General features: G+C 45.3%; 1 protein-coding gene across 1 annotated transcript in view; it reads left to right on the top strand.

The window, feature by feature from the left end:
* Nucleotides 1–24,151, top strand: part of LOC137526030 (uncharacterized) — a 113,735-nt gene that overhangs the window by 44,318 nt on the left and 45,266 nt on the right. The window contains exons 6-7 of the mRNA XM_068247242.1: nt 1,811–1,867; nt 9,575–9,631. Coding sequence (XP_068103343.1) covers nt 1,811–1,867; nt 9,575–9,631 — 114 coding nt within the window. The remainder of the gene's footprint in view (nt 1–1,810; nt 1,868–9,574; nt 9,632–24,151) is intronic.

Below are 24,151 nucleotides of genomic sequence, written 5' to 3'. Positions count from 1 at the left end.
ATGGTGATCCTTTCGCTTTTTATATTTGGGATTGGGGTGGGCTGGCTCAGGGAGATCAATCATGGTTGGGGTGTCTTGGCACCCTATGGAAAAAAATACAGGAGACAAAAAAGGGAGCCCAATAGTGCAGTATGTCAATAATAGGTGTGTGAAGAAATCAATTGATTGAAAGGGCTACTCACAAAGGAGGGTTGCAAGGGGCAACCGACCACAGGAAGCAGGTGGAGACCATAAACCCGACTCCACTCGGGGTGGTCCTGGACGGACCTGGTTGCGGTCGCTCTCTTAGATGAAAAAGGATGGACAAAACATTGACCGTGGTAAAACAACGGGTGTTCTGTCACTACCCCTCGGACAAACATGTACGGGGTATAACTATGCACAATAAGGGAAAGAGGCGCCCTGATTTGAATAAAAGCTTTTATTATTATTATTATTATTTATTGTATTTATAAAGCGCCAACATCTTACGCAGCGCTGCACAATAGATAAATGGGTTAACATACAGGTAGAACATACGGAAACTCACAACAAAACAAGATCATGTAAATGATTTGATAACAATAGTGTCATAGGTCAAAATAGAGACTGTTCGAGTCTACAAGAGGGGTGGTTGCGAGTAAGATTGCATAATCAAGCTGGATACGTTAGGAAGGAGGGCCCTGCCGGAGGCTTACAATCTAAAGGGTGGGGTGGAAAACCAGTTTAAAAATGAGCCCGCTTCCTCAGGCCAATACAGTGCCAAATGACAGGAATCATGTAGCATAGGGAGCCTCTCAAGAGACCATCGGGGTGTTTGTATGTTTTATTGTAACCTTGTTTAAAAATACAATAAAATTGTTTCTTAAAGAGAATCTGTACTGTTCGAATTGTACAATAAAAAACATAATAATCAAGTCACTGTGATCTCCTGGATCCCTCTTTACCTTTCTGCTGCTCCCTGCTGCGATCCTGGATTTTAATCACCAGTTTTAGGCAGTGTTTACAAACAAAAAACATGGCCGCTAACCAGGAGAGAGAGAGAGAGAGATTACAGTATACTACACGTTTTTATTGCATAGTGAATTATCTGCACTCCAGTTAGGAATTCTCACAGTTTCTCAGCATGGGCAGCTCCCTCATCCCTCAGACAAGCTGAAACTGTGAGCAAGAGACCTGTCTGTGATAAACAAAGCACACACACATAGAGCTTGCAGGGGGCATGCATAACTTCTCCCTATCACAGCAGAGGCAGCACATTCCTCTCTGGGTTGACAAAGCTTGACAAAGAAAAGAAGATTAGATATATTACAGAGACAGTGCAACTAGAAAAGGCTGCAGTAATCCAGACCACATTAGAACAGGTATAGGAACTTGTAGGATAGAAGAAATAAGGCTGAACAATTTGTTACAGAGTCACTTTAAAAAATAAAAAAAAACCTGCCTAAACTTAATCACCCCCCATACCTAACCTTTAGAAACACCCCATACATACCTAACCTTAATGGCCCCCCTCTGACCCCCTGCAATTACAATAATGTTAGGGTGGGGTGTCCACAAAATTTGACACTATAACCACAATGTATAATGGCGCCTATAGCAAACAGCCAAGTTTCTGCCAATAGCGGGCGCCCAAACTTCCTGTTTCGCATTCAGGGGTCCAATATACTTCAATAAATATTTATAGGATGAATTTTGGATATTTATAAGAACAGCTGATAAAAAAACATCCTCTCGCACTTGGTTTTGATGGGTAATTGTTTTTTTAGTAGGTGTCAGTAATAATGATATCCATCTGTGCTGTCACAGTAACCTTACCTTTTACCAACAGTGAAAAAAGTCGACAAGGAAATAAGCCATCAGAAAGAGAAGAGGATTTTATTAGAAAGTAAGTTCCTTCTCAGAAAGTAACAAAGTTGTTAGAATAAAAATAAACTGATACAATTAACAAAAACAAACAAACAAACAAACAAAAAACAACAACACAGGTAAAACAAAGGAAGGTATAATTAATGTTTTCACAATTGACGAGTGCAATCATAAAATGGTGATAAATAAAGATGAGCAGGCAAGATCATAAGGAATGATCCTAATTTTCGCTATTATGCCTATATGTAATTACAATATGTAAATTCAATTGATTTTATACAATCATTTGTAATTTTGCGTACATTTTCACATAATTTTATGCCAAATTTAGTGGTTAATAGAAAATGCATGCTATTGCCACCAAAATTGCTACAAATGCTAAGGAGAACAGTGGGTACAAGTCAAAAAAATATTATTATTATTATTTATTTTTTTAAAGCGCTTGTAGTTTTTGAAATTTGCTTTTGAGAATGGAAAGAAAAAAGGTTTTTAAACTCAGAAAAAAACAGTAAGGGCTTGTTTCCACTATTGCGGTGCGGAATCGCCTGGATTCCACCGCTGATGAAATTGCATGCGGATGCGATTCCCCATGCGTTTTTTGCCGCGAATTCGCATGCGAATTCGCATAGGTGAGGGTATATGCAATTTTAACCATGTCACTGCCTGTGTAAATTTACATTGGAACCTATGCGAATTCCCATGCGAATTTGCGGCAAAAAACGCATGGGGAAACCGCATGCGACTTCCCTATTAATACATTGCATGCGATTTGCATGCGATTCGCATGCATTCCACTCGCAGGCGAATTCTGCGGCTCTTTTGTGCGTTTTTTCACCGCTGAAAAAACCGCACCTCAACAACGCTACAGTGGAAACAGGCCCATCCACTTGCATTACATGTGCGAATCCGCATGCGTTGGATGCATGCGGCTTCACGATAGTGGAAATGAGCCCTTAAAAGAAAAATCCTTTGCACTTTTAAAATCTATTTTCTCAAGGTCTTTTTATTTTATTTGTATCCACTATTCACCTTAACATATGTAGCATTTTTGGTGGCAATAGGATTTTTCTATTAACCGCTAAATTTGGCACAAAATTACGGAAAAATTATGCAAAAATGTATGCAACATTACGGATAATTACAATTACAGGCAAAATGAATTTAGATTTTTCCCAAAATTTTGCATTAGGATTTCACATTGTAATTGTGAATTTTGATGTGAAGTACGTCTATGCAAAATTTGTGCTCATCACTATGAAATGTGTTGGGTAGGTGGAGAGAGGCTTGGAGAGCAGCAACCAGAGGTGTTGACATAGGAGAGTTAACTCATCCTGCCTCAGGCCACATCCCCCAGCACTCAAGTTCAGTATCGCTTCAGGGGGAAAATGCATTTTGCTTTGACCCTCTTATCCTTTGTTATAAATTTGTCATTTTCATAACTTTTTATAAAACAAGCTGATCTACAGTGCTATGAGATGTGTAACAATAATACATTCAAAATTGGAACAGGAAACCAAATCTTTGCCATGGCCAAACTTTGACACTCTTAAATGGGCAGAGTAAGTTGGGTTTTCCTTAGATACTATCCAAGTGAAGGTGTCACTAATTAACATCTGCTGGATTAGCATATAACAAACAATTTCCGAGACCACCTCTGCTGCCTGTTGTAATGATTCACAAAGTCCAGCAAAGTGCTAAAAGACAGAGGTCCTGTATAATTTGTCAGCCCCTACTCACTGCAGCACAAGTCACCTAACGGCTTATAGTCAGCTTTGACATGAAGCACTGTACTTCTTATTTTCCCATGCATCCGGGCATCCCAGTGTATGAAAACAAGTTTTCATGGGCAATTAACCCTTTCTCCTGAGTTTTCTCCTAGGAGATAATTTTTCATCTTCTATTTAGAAGAACTTTTCAGCACTTTGCAATTAAAAAAGTACTATTAAGTAGGTTAAAAGTACTGTCAAACTATTTTAAGTATTTTTTTTTTTGCTTGCTGGTGATTTAAAAGGCATTTTATAAAGTATGAAAATATCACTTAAAAAATATCACAGAAAAAGTTAATTGCATATGGGCCAAGGTCTCTCTCACCATCACCATATGCCAGCATAACCTGCCCCATGCGGAGATCTGTACTAGTTTACGTAATAGTGGTGATCATAACCTACTAATAATTACCCCACATTTTGCAATTATGGCCACACGTTAACTTATTATATATAAATTCAATTGATATTGCATAATTTGTTTGTAATTTTGTATAATTTTTGTGCCGACTTTAGTGTTTAATACTAAAGCCCCATAGATTGTCACCAAAATGTCTATGTATGTTAAGAGGAATAGTGGGAACATGACAAAACACATTTTTGTTAACCTCCTTAGCGGTAACCCCGTGCTGGACACGGGGTAAGCCGCCGGATAGTGCCGCTCAGGCCCTGCTGGGCCGATTTACATAATTTTTTTTTTCAAACACGCAGCTAGCACTTTGATAGCTGCGTGTTTGGTCTGATCGCCACCGCCCGCCACCGATGCACCGCTACCTGCCGCGATACAGGGCCCCCCCGCATACCCCTTGCACAGCCTGGCCAATCGCCGCCAGGCTGCGCTATGGGGTGGATCGGGGTTCCCTGTGACGTCACGACGTTGGCAACGTTGATGACGTCACTCTGATCATCGCCATGGCGACGGGGGAAGCCCTCAAGGAAATCCCGTTCAGAACGGGATTTCCTTATGGGCAAGCGGCGCCGGCGGCGATTGGACACTACGGGGGGACGTCGCAGGGAGGGGGGAAGCATGTAGCTAGCCTAGCGCTAGGCTAGCTACATGCTAAAAAAAAAAAAAAGGGAAAAAAACCCTCCCGTGGCTGCGCAGCCGCACTTTACATACCGCCAGGGAGGTTAAGCAAAATTCAATTTTACCAAGTTAAAAGCCTTTTTTCCCTTTGAATTTTTTAATTGATTTTCTCAAAAACTTCAGTTTTTTTTATTTTTTCATTTTTTTTTACTTGTTCCCCTTAACATACATAGCAATTTTGCTGACAATAACATGTATAGGAGCTTTGCTATTAACCTTCTTGGCGGTAACCCCGAACGTAGTTCGGGGTAAGCCGCCGGGGGGTGCCGCTCAGGCCCTGCTGGGCCGATTTGTTTAATTTTTTTTTTGCTGGACGCAGCTAGCACTTTGCTAGCTGCGCCAGCACCCCGATCGCCGCCGCCGCGCGCCCGATCGCCGCTATACGGTGCGGCGCGCGCCCCCCCCCCCCAGACCCCGTGCGCTGCCTGGCCAATCAGTGCCAGGCAGCGCCGAGGGGTGGCCCGGGACTCCCAATGACGACCCGACGTCAGTGACGTCGGTGACGTCATCCCGCCCATTGCCATGGCGACGGGGGAAGCCCTCCAGGAAATCCCGTTCTTTGAACGGGATTTCCTGATCGGAGATCGCCGAAGGCGATCGAAGAGGGCGGGGGGATGCCGCTGAGCAGCGGCTATCATGTAGCGAGCCCTGGGCTCGCTACATGATATAGAAAAAAAAAATTTAAAAAAAACTGCCGCGCTGCCTCCTGGCGTATTTTTTTATACCGCCAGGAGGGTTAACTGCAAAAGGCGGCACAAAATTACATTTTATTGAGAAAATACGGTTCCGGATTTTGGTTACAAGCAAAATTATTCACAATTTTTTCCAATATTTCGTATTACAATTTTGTATCGTAATTGTGAACTATGAGGTGAAATTACAGCTATTTGTGCTCATCTCTTTTAGGCAGATAGCTTTGATTCCCCTGTATTCAGAGGGCAAGTTCGAGGAGGTGGGGCAAGAAAACACAATCACACAATCACAACTTATTCGTAATTGGCAAAACACAACAACACCTCAATTTTTTTAGAAACCTAGGAAGTTCTAACCTTTCCCTGAAGCTGCTGGTTAAGATGTACTTTAGGAAGTGTATTGATCCACTGCATGACTGCCTGGTACAACAGCTGCACCAAGGCTAGTAAAGAAACTCTTGTAAAAGACTTGTTGTAGGAGAAGAGCCAAAAACATTTATCAAGGATAACAATCACCCTGGAAACTGTTTTTTTTTTTTTTTAGCTCTCCAATCTGTATACACACAAACAGACTGAAAAAAACAGCCTTTCCCCATCTGCCATAAACTTTGTAAACTCTGAATCTTCTTTGAGACTTTTTTTTATTCAACATGTTCAAAAAGCCATAATGCTAATGTGCAATAAACTATTCATTCATGGGTGCAATAGCAATTATGCTTCTAATCACTTAAAGAATACCAGATGAAGCTAGAGAAATGGGGGGTCCTACAGCATGCACCCATGGCCGGGAGTGCTCCGGGCATGCGTATGATGTCACTACATAACGCCATGCGCATGATGTCATACGTATGCGCAGAGCATTACTGGCCATGGACGTGCGCTGTGAGATGTGCCCAGCCAGTGCCTGCGCAATAAAGCCTGAGGGTCCCGGGGGGGCTTTTAGGTATGATAGGGCGGCAAGAGAGGAGAACTGGGGGAGTGGCGGGCATCAGGACAGGTGATAGCATATGCCTGCTCACCTGTTTCTCTGGCTTTATTCACATCTGGTGTCCTTTAACACCATACACAACATGTTTAACTATTTTAAATCTTTGGCATACTCTGTATAACATCTCTATTTCTTCCTTTGTCACCAATGTTCTTCATATGAACCTTGGGGCTGTCATGAAAATGTATTTTGTTATGTTACACAATGACAATGAAGAGCTTTAACTTGGGGTATAAGGCACAGTCATGTCACAGATCAGGAATCAGGATATAAGTGCATAATAGAAAAGAAGAAAGAAAGTTACAGAAGTTACAGAAGAGATGATAGTAGTATACAGAATGACATTTTTAAAGCAATGGTGAAGCAAGCAAAAAATAAAAAAAGTCAGATACTTACCTATCAGGGGATGCTCTGGATCTCATAGAGCAGTGGTCCCCAAACTTCTTCAGTCAAGGGCCGGGTTAACATACTTTAGACGGCTGGGGGCCGGAGTATACATAAAATGTAGAAAACATTACATTGACTCTAGGTAGCTTAAACTATTACCTGTTATCATGTGCAGCCCTTATGTCTCCCATTTAACCAAACCCGATAGTATGTCCCCCAACACAGCATGTGCAGATAGATGGTATGTCCTGCAACACAGAGGAGAACTCCTCCGGAGAAGAAGCCATTCATGTGGTGCCCGAAGAACATCTTTTCTACAGACAGTAAGGCATACCCAGGTTACAACCTGCAGTCCAATTGGACCCATGTGGATGCCAGCAATGCTATTCTATATTTGGGTCGCAGATATTTAAAGACGCAGTGGACTGTGCCTATAACTAATAGATTTTGAGAGTGGGGGGGTGGTGAAAAAGCCTCAGGCGGCCGCATTTGGCCCACAGGCCTTAGTTTGAGGATCACTGTCATTGAGCCTTCAAGATCATCTCACTGTGTCCTCTGTCACAGTGTCCTCCTGTTTCAACATTATTCTCCATTCAAATTTTCCATGACCCCTAGCAAAGCTTTGAAAACACTTGTGTCCCCCGAGGGCTTCTGAAGATGGGAGGCTCCAGACTGTCCATCCAGACTGACAGTATGGAGCCACCGGTCTTCGGGAGCACTTAGGGGCACAAGTTTTTCCAAGCCTTCTGTGGTTCCAAAAATGTGTATTCGACCAGGTAGTTGAATACCTGCAATGCGGGTGACAGCAGTGGAATGAAGACACAGAGAGGTCCAGGAAGGCTCTATAGGATACAGAGCTATCCATTTTTGAGACAGTTGTATGTGATCCAGTGTTAGTCATGGGGAGAATTTGAAGACATTAACTTCAAAAGTCGTTATGTACCTTTATTGAATAACTGTACTAGAATCCTTCCTTGCAAGCTTTCAAAACCTATAAGTTATACATAGTAATGTGCACCCCCTTTCCTTCTATTAGATATTAGTATTGAGTAGGTAAGTTCCCCCTAATACTAAGGGGGAGTAATTTGCAGTGCCGATGCCTGACACCCCCCCCCCCCCCAATAGAAGTATTAGGCAGCTTACTAGCCTTATTGCCCCTTAATAGAATTAGGCAGCCATGTGAGTAACACAATAGCAGTGGCATTTGCCATGAAAGGCTCCCAGATAGTAGTGTTAAGTAGCTATGTTAGCCCCCTAATATAAGTGTTAGGTAGATTTTTACCTACAGATAGTAGAATTAGGTTGAGATGCGAGCCTCCAGACAGTAGTATGAAGTAGTCATGTGCGTCCTCCACCCCAAAACAGGAATGTTTGGTAGACATTTGTGCCCCCAGGTTCTAGTATAGCCATGCATGCCCTATCAGGTATGCCCCCTGCTACCATGTGATCTTAATTTGTGCACAGCAGTAAATTGGGGCTTCGATAAAAGCCATGGAGACACCAGGACGTGCTGAGCATGAAGGCTGGATAAGTGAGTCGTGCCAAACTTCTTGTTTGTTCTTTGTAAAGAGAGATAGGCTGCTAGACAAAGTTGTGCAAATTACAACTTTTTCTTAACCCCTCCCCCCCCCCCCCCCCCCAACAGTATGATTTTTTCTAGATTTTAGAGTCGAAAAGTAGTAATGAGCAGAAATTACGCCTATGCATAATTAAGCATCATAATTCGCAATTACGAATCCTAATCGTAATGCAAAATTTCAGGGAAAAGTATAATTCATTTCGGATGTAATTGTAAGCATTTGCAATTATGCATGAATTCACACCTAATTTACACATAATTTTGTGCCGAGTTTGGCGGTGAATAGCACAACCCCCATACAAAGCTATTGCCACATATGCTAAGAAGAATAGTGGATACAAGGTAAAAAAGACCTTCTGGTTTTTGAGAAAACTTATTTTTAGAAAACAAAGACTAATTTTTCTAAGTTTAAAAATCATTTTTCTTTGCATTTTTAAAATTGACTTTCTCAAAAACTGCAAGGTCTTTTTGAAAAATGTTTTTTTTGAGTTGTACCCACTATTCTTCTTAACATATGTAGCAATTTTGGTAGCAATAGCATGTATGGGGGCTTTGCTATTCACCGTCAAAGTTGGCACGTAATTATGCATAAATTACGCGTAAAATTAATGCGCAGTTGCGAATGATTAAACAAAGTCATTGGATTACGAATTTGTAATAAAGTATAGATGTAATTGTGAAAATGTACGCGTGATTTCGCATACTCATGATTAGCTGATTATGATCATCAATGCAAAGCAGTGCAATTTTTTTGCAGGCTTTTAGACCCTAAAACCAAGAAAAATCATGTTGCTAAAGAGCCTGCAGCCCCAGCACTTACTCACCTCCCTGGGATCCAGTGCTGCAGTTCTCCCCCCATCCTCTGGGTGGCGCTGTAACCTAGTGTGATCGCCGGCTGTCGTCATGATGACAAATGGTGATCTCACCAGAGGGATGCAGAGAATCCGAGGACAGGAAGGAGAATGGCTGCCAGTCTCTGGATCCCCGGGCAGGTGAGCAAAAACGCCCGCTATGCACAAGCCTCCCAGTGGCTACCATAAGTCACGCTCAGGGTTTCCGCTCCTGGCTTGTTTTTTTCTACCCAGAGCCCGACTCTTAATAACTGCCAAGGAGGCTAATGCAGTAGCTGCTAACGTGTGTTTATTTGTTATACTTAGCAAGTCTCTTTTTTTTTTTAATATGAATTTGTGCTGTCCTTTACTGTGATACTATTTTTTTCTACAACAGAAATACATGGTTTGTGTATGGATTTTAAACGAAAAACTGAAGGTGATCAGGTTCCAGGTAAGCTCTCTTGAATAATAAAACAGTTTAACATAAACTGATACCTACTGTATGATACAAAGAACATAGATTTTAGAGAGCCAGATTATAAAGCAGCAAAAGTACCCCTGAATCGGGGGGGGGGGTCTAGGGTAGGGGGGGTTTAGGAAGTCCGGGGGCGGGGGGGTTTTCAGGGGAGGGGCAGTTGAATGAAGCCCATGGTGGGCTAGATTAACTCCTCCATAGTCTTTGGGGCCCATCCCGCTCCCCATTTCTGATCCTCTAAGTATTCAAGAAAATCCCTCCATGTAATACTCCCCCGGAAGTTCCTCCAAGTGGTACAAAGCAATTTAGAACTGAAAAGGTATGAGTTCTGAACTGCATATGCGCAGCAAAAGTGCTTACTCATCTACAAGCACATTTTTTCACTGTACAGATGTGGCTCCAAATGTTTGCATGCATAAGAATTTCTTGCTGTCGCTTGCATGAACTTCTCAGATGGTGGGGAGAGAAGATGACCAGTACTGGGGAAAGGGAGTGACCCCAAAGACAGTAAGCAGCATCAGGAGACTAAGTCCACCATGGGCTTTACTCAATATTTGATTCCAAGATTCAAGGTACTTTAAAGGATGTAACTGTCCTGAGGTCTGAGACAAATTCGTCATGCCCAGGCTGACCTCCATATTTAAAGAGAAACCAAACACACTCAATTCCACTGCGCTCCAACGAGTGTAAAATCCACGGAACACACAAGTTTTCCACCAGGTGCTGCTCCACAATACCCTGGGACCAAGGTATGGACACTGGTAGGAATACAAAAACACAAAAAGAGAGGAGGAGCGCTCTCTGGTGTATTAACTCATTTAATGTTGCTTCGCTCGCAAGGTAAAAATAAAACTTACAAAATATAAAAGATGATAAAGCTTATCACACTGTTAGTGTATATCACCGTGCTCCAGGAGATGGATAACACCTGCTCAGACGCCTCCGCTCTATGGCCAGTAGTAACGGGATTCGGGAATCCGATAGCGCCGGCGGGACCCGGAACATGGAAACAAGCTTGCAATTGTCCTGCACCTCACTGCGTCATGACGCGTTTCGGCGTTCCACGCCTTCGTCAGATGACGCAGAGGTGCAGGGAGGAGGCTAAATGCTCAGCCGGTTGTAACACGAGATTTATTGATGATATCCTAATCATTTGGGATGGTACAAGTGAAGAGTTTCATAGTTTTTTGGGCTATTGCAATAACAATAGTTTTAATTTAGGTTTTACTTATGTAATAGACAAGAAAAGTATAGTATTCTTAGATTTGACACTTATGACCGATGATACAAACAAGCATATTTTATCAAAAACACACTTTAAGCCCACGGCCGGGAACTCATATTTACATGTATCCAGCTGTCACCATCCAAGATGGATCCAAAACATACCAAGAAGTCAATTCTGCCGTCTGAGAAGAAACTGCTCCACGAATAAGGATTACGAGGAACAAAGTAAAATACTGGCCAATAAGTTCTTACAAAAAGGATACAAGGAGAAGCATATCACTGAAGTGATCGAGAAATATAAGAGTAAAGAAAAAGTTAAGAAAACAATAAAGAAAAAGGAGAACTATTGTCCAGAAAGTATGACCAAAACAGGCACTAATAGAGGACCTTCATTTGTAACTACTTATAATAAAAGTGCAATGAAAATCAAGGATATTGTGAATAAGAATTGGCATATAGTCCTTCAAGACCCCTGGCTAAAAAATGAGCTTCCAACCAAACCAGAAGTGATATTTAAGAAGGCACGATCAATCAAAAATAGGTTGGCACCAAGTAACATTAGAAATCAAAAACAAGAAAAAGCCACATCATCCATGTTCTTTCCACAATTGGTAGGGAATTTTAGATGCAATAAGAAGAGATGTGGGTGCTGTGCATTCATCCGACATCGAGTATCGGAATTTCCTGATAAAGATGGAGAAACACTCAAAGTAAAAGACTTTATTAATTGTGGCTCTTCCTTTGTAGTTTATGTGTTAACCTGTGGATGCCAAAATAGATATTACGTAGGGAGGACCACCAGGCCCCTGCGACAACGTTTAGGTGAGCACAAGAGGAAGATCCAAGAAGGATGCATTAAACATGCCGTTCCAAGACACTTCGCTGAAACTCATGGGGGACTAACTGACAGTTTAAAAATACTAGGGGTTGAAATTATCACCAAGAACCTGAATAAAGGTCTAAGAGTTAGAAAGCTTTGTGAACGTGAGTCATACTGGATATTCAAACTAAATTCTTTGACACCAGTAGGACTCAATGAAGGGCTAGAAGTAGCCACATACATTTGACCACGTGCAGAATCTATAATGCCTCCTGAGTCTGTATGGTTCCTTCTTGATGTATTCCCCCTTTCCATTACCATCCCCTGTTCCCCCTTGACACTAAAGCCAGTTGGGCACTTAGATTAATATCCGGGAGGATATTGAGCAATATTCATCCATCAATTTAGTATTCAACATGCACAATTTATCATTCACTTTTACTTTGTATTATCATTTATATTCTAAAATATTTATTTTTCATCATTATTGAAGCTGGTGCTCTTACTAAACACTTGGTTCGGTATCCATTGAATTGCTATATAGACATAAATTTTAAAAGGTTTTATTATTTTTATGTTATAATGTCATTAACTTAATGGGGTCATATTCCCCATTTTAGTGCATTGTTGTGTACACGGTCTAGATTTTTAGACACGGGTATACATATACACATTAATTCATTAATTTTATTAATTAATTCAATTAGTTTAACTGTTTGCAAATATGTATTTTTACTATTGACATAAAGTTTTCCCCTAGATGGCGCCATGCGCGTGTGTGTGTGTGCGTACATATGCACACACACACGCTTCTAGACCAGCTTTGTGTATTTATGTATATATATATGTATGAAAAGATTTTTCTTGCATATGCTTATCATTGGCAACAGTATACAGTAATATGCGTATTACACGTATTTTAAGTCCGGTTGTTGTATAGCCATCTTGTATTAATGAAAGGGATGTATTGTGAAATTAGCATATATATATGTTTGGCATTGATGTATAATTGCCCGCTCGCACTTCTCCATGCAGCGAGTTAACAAGTTGAGATTCGCTGCATGCTATGTAGTAGTAACGGCTGGTGCATCCCGTCCCCCGAGAAGTAGCGTGGCCGGTTGCTAGGACAACGCCTCCTTCCCTTGAGCACGCAGCGCATGAATACACACACGGCCGGTTGCTTGGCAACCGGCTGAGCATTTAGCCTCCTCCCTGCACCTCTGCGTCATCTGACGAAGGCGTGGAACGCCGAAACGCGTCATGACGCAGTGAGGTGCAGGACAATTGCAAGCTTGTTTCCATGTTCCGGGTCCCGCCGGCGCTATCGGATTCCCGAATCCCGTTACTACTGGCCATAGAGCGGAGGCGTCTGAGCAGGTGTTATCCATCTCCTGGAGCACGGTGATATACACTAACAGTGTGATAAGCTTTATCATCTTTTATATTTTGTAAGTTTTATTTTTACCTTGCGAGCGAAGCAACATTAAATGAGTTAATACACCAGAGAGCGCTCCTCCTCTCTTTTTGTGTTTTTGACCTCCATATTTACGTTTGAGATAAAAAATAAAGAGCCTCCAGGCCCTTTTCATTTGGGATGGAGGCAGGGGCGCCGCGAGGCACCAAGCAGACCAAGCGGCCGCTTGGGGCCTCAAGGTCTTAGGGGCCTCGGCGGCTCCGTGACATTGGCGTGACGTTACTGTTTTCCCGCAGCCCCGCGGGGCTGGCAGAGCAGAGCAGGGCTACGGGAAGATGGCCGCCGCCAAAGCCCTGCTCTGGAGACTATTTATTTCTCCAGTACAGGGCTTCGGGTGGCCATCTTCCCGTAGCCCTGCATTCAATCAGATTGGAGGAGGGAGGGAGCTCCGTGGGAACTGCGCGCCTGAGGAGCCGGGTGGTAGACGGGGAGAGAAGACTTCTGCCAGTGCCAGGTGAGTAAATTCTTTTCTTTTTGCAGCCCTAACTGCGTTTGATATCTGCTGAAAATGTGCCCTAATTGCGTTTGATTTCTGCTGAACTGTGCCCTAATTGCGTTCAGTGGTGCTCGGATACCCCTTTTTATAATTCGAGTTTGGTCGAATTCGAATAGTAAATTATACGAATTCGGTCGAATATTCGAGTCGAATATTCTTTACTATTCGATTCGACCTCGGACTTCGAGCTCACTATTCGAGTCGGTATTCGAGCTCATTATTCAAGCTGACTATTCGAATTGGCCTTAAATAGCTTCCAAAACTTGTTTTGAGGGTGAATGATGCAAGAAACATCTTTTTTTCCAAGTAACAACAGCAAGTGATTATGTGGGGATGTTCCTTTAAAAAAAAAAAAGGTGGAAAGAGAAGTTGTGTCCAAAATTTTGTTCAGTACTGTATATACTTCTTCTTCTTCTTTATCTTCTATATCTTCTTCTTCTTCTTCTTCTTCATCTTCATCTTCTTCTTCTATATCTTCTTCTATAGCTTCTTCTTCTATATCTTCTTCTTCTTCTTCTTCTTCTATATCGTCTTCTTCTTCTTCATCTTCTTCTTCATCATCTTCTTCTTCATCTTCTTCTTCTTCTTCTTCTTCTTCTTCATCTTCTTCTTCTTCATCTTCTTCATCTTCATCTTCTTTATCTTCTTCTTCATCTTCTTCTTCTTCATCTTCTTCTTCTTCGTCTTCTTCTTCTATATCTTCTTTTTCTATATCTTATTTTTCTATATCTTCTTCTTCGTATTATTTTTCTATATCTTCTTCTTCTTCTTCTTCTTCTTCTTCTTCTTCTTCTTCTTCTTCTTCTTCTTCTTCTTCTTCTTCTTCTTCTTCTCCTTCTTCTTCTTCTCCTTCTTCTTCTTCTCCTTCTTCTTCTTTTTCTATATCTTCTTCTTCTTCTATATCGTCTTCTTCTTCTTCACTTATTTCTCTTTTATATATATTTTTTTAAAGAAATGCAGCTATTTTTGAGCGTAATAAATAGCTGGTGGCGCACGCATGTTGGAAGCGCCATTGTATGTGCTCCCTGGCAGTGGAAACACACAGACAGCAGGAGGTAAATTCAGCAGCAGGAGGAGGAGGATGAGTGTGTGGCAGCAGGCAGTCAATGAGGCAGGCAGCGTGACATAATAGCCCTGGTACCTAGCGGTGATACCAGGGCGTAAATAAACACAACAGGAGGTCCCAGACAGCGGTCGTGCAGCCCACATCGTGTCCAATACACAACTGGGACAACACAGTTTTCAACCCGGGCACCTCAGAAAAATTAAACCTTTTTTTTAATGTTTTTTTTTGTTTTGTTTTTACAACAAATTACACAGATATAGCTATTGTTTGACGTAATAGCTGGTGGCAGAGTGGCAGCAGAAGGTAAATCTGTGTACCCTGGCAGTGGGAAACACAGACAGACAGCAGCAGCAGCAGGAGGAATGGAGGAGTAATGTGAACAGCTATTGTTTGACGTAATGGCTGGTGGCAGAGTGGCAGCAGAAGGTAATTCTGTGTACCCTGGCAGTGGGAAACACAGACAGACAGCAGCAGCAGCAGCAGGAGGAATGGAGGAGTAGTGTGAGTGTGGCAGCAGGCAGGCAGCGTGACATAATAGCCCTGGTACCTAGCGGTGATACCAGGGCGTAAATAAACACCGGACAGCGGTCGTGCAGCCCACATTGTTTCCAATACACAACTGTGACAACACAGTTTTCAACCCGGGCACCTCAGAAAAATTAAACCTTTTTTTTTGTTTATGGTTTATTTTTATTTTTTTTTACAGCAAATTACACAGACAGATATAGCTATTGTTTGACGTAATAGCTGGTGGCAGCTGTGTACCCTGGCAGTGGGAAACACAGACAGACAGCAGAAGGGCAGTACACAGCAGCCCACTGTAGGTGTTAAATGTGTGGCTGCAGCCTGCAGGCGACGTAATAGTCAAAGTGAACCAGGCTGGCTTAGTGAGCAGGAGCCAGGAGGTGGTAAAGGGTGGTAAGGCACATTAACAGTGGTTCTTCCGGTAGCCAGTTCATGTCCCCCTCTCGCCGACAACAGGGGCCAGGGACTCGCCTTCCACCCATGCCTGGTTCATCTTGAGAAACGTCAGTCTGTCCACAGACTTGTGAGACAGACGTGAGTGTTTCTCGGTGACCACGCCACCAGTTGCACTGAAGCAGCGCTCGGACAGCACGCTGGAAGGAGGACAGGACAGCACTTCCAGGGCGCACTGCGCCAGCTCGCTCCAGATCTCCAGGCGCTTGACCCAATACTCCATGGGATCAACAGGGGCATCGCTGTCAAGCCCGCTGTAAGACCCCATGTAGTCAGCCACCATGCGGGTCAGGCGCTGGCTGTGACCGGAGGAGGATGCTGCTGCATGCATCTCCTCTCTAGTCACTGCTGCCGGAGCCTCTACAGTCCTGTAGAGCACGTTGCTGAGAGACAGCAGGTCTGTGGGGCGCTTGCTGCTGGATGCAGGCACCTGCTGCTGCCTCTGTGCTGGCTGAACAGTGGGGGTGGAAGGCTGGGGGAAGGCTTCCTCCAAGCGCTCAACAAGGGCCTGCTGCAAGCTCCTTATTTGTTGCGCTGGGTCTCCTCCTGCAGGAGGCAGGAACTGGCTCAACTTCCCCTTGAGGCGTGGGTCCAACATCATGCTGATCCAGATGTCCTCCCTCTGCTTCATCTGGATCACCCTGGGGTCCTTGCGCAAGCACGTCAGCATGTGCGCTGCCATTGGGAAGAGGCGGGCCACGTGTGCTGGCACATCGACGGCAGTGCTGTCCTCATCCTCCTCCTCTGCCTCCTCAGCCTCATCCTCTCTCCACCCCCGCACCAACTCAGCTGCACTGTGCTGATCCCCCTCATCAGCAGTAAGGTCAGGGACCTCCACCAAGTCCTCCTCCTCCTCCCCCTCAGAGGTGGACTGTGCGGCTGCATGCCGCTCCTGCTGGTCCAAGGCTGCCGCTCCCTGTTCCAGAAAAGCATTGAGAGCCCTGTTCAGCAGACAAACCAGGGGCACCCACTCGCAGACCATAGCATGGTCCCTGCTCACCATGTTAGTGGCCTGCAGAAAGGGAGCCAGCACTAAGCACACCTGCTGCATGTGCCTCCAGTCATCATCGGGGACAACGGACGGGATGTTGCTGGTCTTGTCCCTTCTCTGAGCGGCGGAAACAGTGGCCAGGGCAAGGTACTGGTTGACAGCGTGCTTCTGTTCAACCAGACGCTCCAACATCGCCAGGGTGGAGTTCCAGCGAGTTGGAACGTCAATGATCAGCCGATGGCGTGGCTGCTCCAGCTCCTGTTGCACGTCCTCCAGGCTCGCACAGGCTGCAGCCGAGCGCCGGAAGTGACGCACAACGTTCCTTGCCGTTTCCAGCAGTTCGCCCATCCCCTGGTAGGTGCGCAAGAACTTCTGCACCACCAGGTTCAGCACGTGGGCAAGATAGGGGATGTGGGTCAGGTTTCCCCTGTCAATTGCGGCAACCAGATTGGCCCCATTGTCGGCCACCACCTCTCCGACTCTGAGGCCTCTGGGGGTCAGCCAAATCCTCTCCTGCTCCTGGAGTTTGGCCAACACATGGGTTGCCGTCAGTTTGGTCTTCCCAAGGCTGACCAACTGCAGCAGCGCTTGGCAGTGGCGGGCCTTCACGCTGCTGCTGAGGCGGGGGGTTTGGCCAGGTGTGCCGGAGGATGGCAGAGGATCGGAGGAACCTGCTGCAGTTCCCCTGACCCTGCGGGGTGGCACCACCCACTGTGTTGCTGCTGCTGCTGTGCCCGCTGCTGCTCTCCCATCCTCACCCCCTTCCACCAAGCTGACCCAGTGGACAGTGAAGGACAGGTAGCGGCCTGTCCCGAAGTGGCTGCTCCAGGAGTTCATGGTGACGTGGACCCTTTCACCAACCGCATGCTCCAGCCCTCGCTCCACATTGGCCATCACAAAGCGGTGCAGTGCAGGAATGGCCTTGCGGGCGAAAAAGTGTCTGCTGGGGAGCTGCCAGTCTGGGGCTGCACAAGCAAGCAGCGCACGCATGTCGCTCCCCTCCTGCACGAGTGTGTACGGCAGGAGTTGGGAGCACATAGCCCGTGCCAGCAAGCCGTTCAGCTGCCGCACGCGACGGCTGCTGGGAGGCAGAGCCCTAACCACCCCCTGGAAGGACTCGCTCAAAAGGCTCTGACGTGGCCTTTTGCTAGCACGGGAATCAGCGGACACAGCAGAGGAGGCCACTGAGGACTGGCTGCCAGAACAGGCCTCAATGTCGGCGGCAGGAGTTGCAGAGGGGGGAGGAGCAGTGCGTTTCTGCACTCCTGCTGGTGCTGCTGGAGGAGCAGGAGGGCGGGTGGCTGCTGTTGCTGCTGCTGCTGCTGAAGGCTGTGCAGTGATGGGTGTGGTGCCACTGCCAGCACCAGATGCCTTCAGCCTCTGGAACTCCTCATGCTGGTGGAAATGTTTAGCAGCAAGGTGGTTGATGAGCGAGCTGGTGCTGAACTTTAAGGGGTCTGCACCTCTGCTCAACTTCCGCTGACAGTGGTTGCAAGTGGCGTACTTGCTGTACACTGTGGGCATGGTGAAAAATCGCCAGATTGGTGACAAAAACAACCCCCTATGGCCTGGAGCCGCTGCTGCCTGTCTCCCTGTGGTGGTTGGGGGGGGGGGGGGGGGCTTGGGTGTGGCTGGTGGTGGTACTGGCAGATGCTGCTGCTGCTGCTGCTGCTGCTGAGCCTGAGACACCAGCAGGCTGTGGGACCTGCCTACTGCTGCCAATGCTTGCAATGATGCGCCTCCTTGCAAGGCCCACAAGTGCATCCTCCTCCTCCTCCTCAGAGCTGCTGATGACGACATCCCCTGGAGCTGGTGGCACCCAGTCTTTGTCTGTCACCGTGTCATCATCATCCTCCCCCTTCTGAAACATGTCCTGCTGGGATGATGACCCCCCAAACTCCTCTCCTGATGCATGGATGGGCTGCTTGACTGTCGCCACAGTCTTCCTGTCCAATCCCTCCTCCCCCAAAGTGCCCATCAGCATCTCCTCCTCAAAATCGCCAACAACAGCAGACAATACCCTGATGGTGCCTGGGGTAAAAAGACTGCTGAGTGACAGGTCGGCGACTGATGGTGAACTGGCCTCCTCCCCAGGCCCTGCTGGGCGGCTGCTGCGAACAGGGGTGGTGGTGGTGGTGGTGAGGGTGGAGGCCTCGGATGCAGAGCTGATGGCGGGCTGCTCATCCTCCGTCATCAGTTGCACCACAGTGGCTGCATCCTTTTCCTCAATGAGACGTTTCCGACCCGGCTGGAGGAAAATAGGAGCAGGTGCTACACGCTGCTGCTGCTGTGTCTCTGCAGCGTGAGTTGCAGATGCTCCTGCTGGGCGGCGCCCAAGGCGTCCACGGCCAGTGGCTATAGGAGGAATGTTAGCTACTGACGCAGCTGCTGCGGAACTGTGCATGGTGGCGCTGCCACGGCTTGCCACAATGCTGCTCCCTCTCCTCCTGATTCCCTTGCTGCCCTTCCCCTTGCCAAACCGCGCTGGCTGCCACTTCCAGACATCTTAGATGTTTTGGGCGTAAACACAAACGTTTTTTAAAAGGGTGGGTGAAAAAGTGGGGTACTTTAATGGAGTGGGTTGGTGGGTGAGGTGACACTAATCACTAAGTGATTAGATCGCTATGTGATTAGTACAGTTCAAATACAAAATACAATAATCGGTATTGGTAATCAGTAAGTGTGAACAGTGAACACAGTGAGTATTTCCAATAGTACACTAACTAGAAATTACAATAATCAGTAGTAATCAGAAGGAAATAGAGTGTGTGTACACTACAGACAGTGAGTGCACGCACACACACACTCAGGAGCTAGCCTATGAACAGTGACTGAGTGTCCCTACTAGTACAGTAAGTAGTAACAGTCAGTAAGTACAACTAGAAATTACAATAATCAGTAGTAATCAGAAGGAAATAGAGTGTGTGTACACTACAGACAGTGAGTGCACGCACACACACACGCAAGAGCTAGCCTATGAACAGTGACTGAGTGTCCCTACTAGTACAGTAAGTAGTAACAGTCAGTAAGTACAACTAGAAATTACAATAATCAGTAGTAATCAGAAGGAAATAGAGCGTGTGTACACTACAGACAGTGGGCCTGATTCACAAAGCGGTGATAACTCAGTTATCACGCCTAAAAGACTTTAGACGTGATAACCTTTGCACTAGCAAAGTTATCACCGCTTTGTGCTCTAACTCGCGCGAAGCTACCGCGCGTACGCGCGCGCGCAAAGTCCCATAGGGCGTAATGGGTGCTTTGCGCGAAGCGCCGGGTGCTGCGCGTGCGCCTGCGCGTGGAAAATTCGCGCGAGTTTCTTCTTATCATGCCTAAACTGAGTTTAGGAGTGATAAAGGGGTTTTCACGCGCGTGCAAACACTTTGCACCGCTTTGTGAATCAGGCCCTGTGAGTGCACGCACACACACACGCAGGAGCTAGCCTATGAACAGTGACTGAGTGTCCCTACAGTACAGTAAGTAGTAACAGTCAGTAAGTACAACTAGAAATTACAATAATCAGTAGTAATCAGAAGGAAATAGAGTGTGTGTACACTACAGACAGTGAGTGCACGCACACACACACGCAGGAGCTAGCCTATGAACAGTGACTGAGTGTCCCTACAGTACAGTAAGTAGTAACAGTCAGTAAGTACAACTAGAAATTACAATAATCAGTAGTAATCAGAAGGAAATAGAGTGTGTGTACACTACAGACAGTGAGTGCACGCACACACACACGCAGGAGCTAGTAGCCTATGAACAGTGACTGAGTGTCCCTACTAGTACAGTAAGTAGTAACAGTCAGTAAGTACAACTAGAAATTACAATAATCAGTAGTAATCAGAAGGGAATAGAGTGTGTACTGTGCACGCACACACACGCAGGAGCTATGATGAACAAACAGTGACAGTGAGTGTCCTAGTACAGTTACAGTATAAATACACAATACAGTCAATCAGTAGTAAAGGACAGCAGAAACACTGGTATAGATAAGATGAGAAATAAAGTAACAGAGGACAGGAGGACAGCTGCCCACACAGGCAAGGCCCTGAGGCCTAAAGCTGTAAGCTTGCCTGCAGCAGCTGGCTGTCTCTAGTAACACACAAGCTACTAACTAAAATACAATGTCTATCTAACTAACAACAATATAGGTGTATATAGGAGGTGTATGTGAGCAAAAACGCTAGGTAATTGACCACTATAGAGCTCTTGCTAAGCCAAAGCACAAAGGAGCAGATCTCTCTCTGTACAAAGTCAGGCAAGGACGGAAAAACGGAACATGGCGGCCGCTATTTATAGGGTAGGGGCTGGCCAGGGTCCCCCTCTGTGATTGGCTGCCGTCAGAGGGCCTGGGAGCCCTCTGATTGGCTCAAAGGACATCAATCTGGGCTATGACGCTATTCGAGCTCGGTATTCGAGCTCGAATAGCGCTGTTTGCTCGAATAGCGCGAATAGTGAATGGGCTATTCGAGTTTACTCGAATAGCCCATTCGAATACCTGCAGCTATTCGGAGCTCGAATACCGAGCTCGAATAGCTGAAAAAGAGCTCGAATATTCGAGCTACTCGAATATTCGAGCTCTGTTGAGCACCACTGATTGCGTTTGATTTCTGCTGAACTGTGTCCTAATTGCGTTTGATATCTGCTGAAAATGTGCCCAAATTGTGTTTGATTTCTGCTGAAAATGTGCCCTAATTGCGTTTGATTTCTGCTGAAATGTGGCCCAAATTGTGTTTGATTTCTGCTGAAATGTGGGCCAAATTGCGTTTGATTTCTGCTGAAAATGTGCCCTAATTGCGTTTGATTTCTGCTGAAATGTGGCCCAAATTGCGTTTGATTTCTGCTGAAATGTGGGCCAAATTGCATTTGTTTTCTGCTGAAATGTGGCCCAAATTGCGTTTGATTTCTGCTGAAATGTGGCCCAAATTGCGTTTGATTTCTGCTGAAATGTGGGCCAAATTGCATTTGTTTTCTGCTGAAATGTGGCCCAAATTGCGTTTGATTTCTGCTGAAATGTGGCCCAAATTGCATTTGATTTCTGCTGAAAATGTGCCCTAATTGCGTTTGATTTCTGCTGAAAATGTGCCCTATTTGCTTTTGATTTCTGCTGAAAATGTGCCCTAATTGCGTTTGATTTCTGGTGAAATGTGGCCCAAATTGCGTTTGATTTCTGCTGAAATGTGGGCCAAATTGCGTTTGATTTCTGCTGAAAGGAAAACAAGCAAGGGAAACCGGCACTGCTAGTAAGCTGTGTTTATTCTTATCTTCATGCATAAAGTGTGCATACAAAAGCAAAGCTGACTTGCGTAATAAATAGAAAGTAGTTGAAGTGGGGTACCTGGTGGTGCGGTGGGTGCTGGGTCGTTTAAGCCTGACGGCCGTTTCGCGCACGTCTTGCAGCCTCTGTAGACGCGCAGACGTGCGCGAAATGGCCGTCAGGCTTAAACGACCCGGCACCCACCGCACCACCAGGTACCCCACTTCAACTACTTTCTATTTATTACGCAAGTCAGCTTTGCTTTTGTATGCACACTTTATGCATGAAGATAAGAATAAACACAGCTTACTAGCAGTGACGGTTTCCCTTGCTTGTTTTCCTTTCCTGCCACTCTGCATACATCTTATACCATAGCGCGCTTTGCTGGAAACGGGGTACCTGGAAGGCTACTCTAGCACAATTGCCATACCATAGTGCCAACCCGCTTTCCTCTACATATTGTTGAAGCTATAGGGGCACAAGGGTACCACTAAATTACAAGGTAAAACTATAGGGGCACAGGGGGACCATGGAAAGCTATAGGGGCTTCTTTTATCCTCTTCTAGAATTACCCCCTCACATTCACGTATACAAGAATTTTCACGTGCCTCACCCCTCCTCTGGAATGCCCTTCCACAGCACAGCCATCACTCTCCTACCTTTGCAATCTTTAAACGCTCCCTCAAAACTAACTTTTTCCAACAAGCATATGCTCTAACTCAGGCTATTTACTGTTCAACCTTGCGTCTAGTTTTACGTCTTACTAAATATACTAATCATGCGCCGACTGTATGCATACTGTATACTTCCCCACCTCTTGTTTCCTCCCATTGTAAGTTCGCAAGGGCAGGGCTCTCTCACCCTTTTGTGTCTTGGAAGTGTATTTGTTTAATAGCTTGCTCTCTGTTATACATTTTAGTCATCATGTTACATCTGCCATTGTAATCACCAGTTCTGTATTTTGTACCAGTGTCCTTATTTGATGTATATCATTGTCTGTATCATTATGTACCCCCTTGTTTGTTTTCCTATTTTGTACAGCGCCATGGAATATGTTGGCACTTTATAAATAAAAAAATAAAAACATAAATAATTAAAATAATAGGGGCACAGGGGGATAAATTGATTACTAGAGAATGCTATAGGGAAAAAGGGGGACCACTGGAATAAAAGGTTAAACTATAGTGGCACAGGGGGGCCGCTTTCCCACCAAGGAAAGCAATAGGAGTACAGAGGTAACGTTAGACTTCCAGGGACAGCTATATTGGCACAGAAGGACCAATAGACTGCCAGGGAAAACTATAGGGGCAAAGGAGGGGGGCTCCTAGACTACAGGCAGTTGGGGGACAGTTGGGTGGGGGACTCATATACTACTGGCAGTTGGATGGGGCAGAAACAATTGGTATGGAACCCAGTCAGAAATGAATTAAGATGAAATGAGGCCCTAGGCAAGATAGCAGTTTTGGCCCACCCCTGATGGTCACCTGAATTTTTTCGTAAGATTTGGTGGTGGCTAGCTTCCACCTGGCCCCTAGACCTTCCCCAGGCTCTAGGCATTAGGCAAATTGTTTGCCTTGTGGATGATCTACCTTGCCTAGGTTTGCCTTGTGGATGATCTAGTTCTGGGCCCAGTGAGTTTTAACTACACCCTTGAGTGCAGCTACAGATATCAGCAGGACCGCCAGGAAACTGACATGGTTTAAAAGGATCCTCTATAATAAAATGCAGGTGTCCCTGCGTGCTCCTGTCTCTGTGTCCTTGGATCCGTGCTTTTTGCTACTGTGCATGTGTGCAGCACGGACAGCCGCTGAGACAAGAGGATGGGGACAGTGAGCCGGGCAGACATGTGCGCGCGTGTGCACGATCGGTGGGTGCGCATGCATGTGTACTGTGAAATAACACTTAGAGCCTGTTTTGAAATGGGCTTGGGTCTGCTAGTATATAATAATAAAATATAATCAAGGAATTGCATGGGAATGCTGACATCTGTTGAGAATAAAGAAAGGTTGGTCTGAACTGTTTGTATTGCAGCTTTATTAGGGTTAGACATATCAACAAAGTGCAAGTGGCAAAACTTTCCCTTGTAGTGGGTATTGATGTACATGTATTATTTTTTTCCCAGCAGCGGGTATGTTTTATAATGATATGCATCTTTGCTACACCATACAGCAGTAACCCTTCCTT

This window comes from Hyperolius riggenbachi, chromosome 7 (genome assembly GCF_040937935.1).
Source record: "Hyperolius riggenbachi isolate aHypRig1 chromosome 7, aHypRig1.pri, whole genome shotgun sequence".
In the NCBI taxonomy this organism is placed as follows: domain Eukaryota; kingdom Metazoa; phylum Chordata; class Amphibia; order Anura; family Hyperoliidae; genus Hyperolius; species Hyperolius riggenbachi.
Note: the sequence above shows the minus strand (reverse complement) of the source record. Positions and strands in the feature narration are given on the sequence as shown.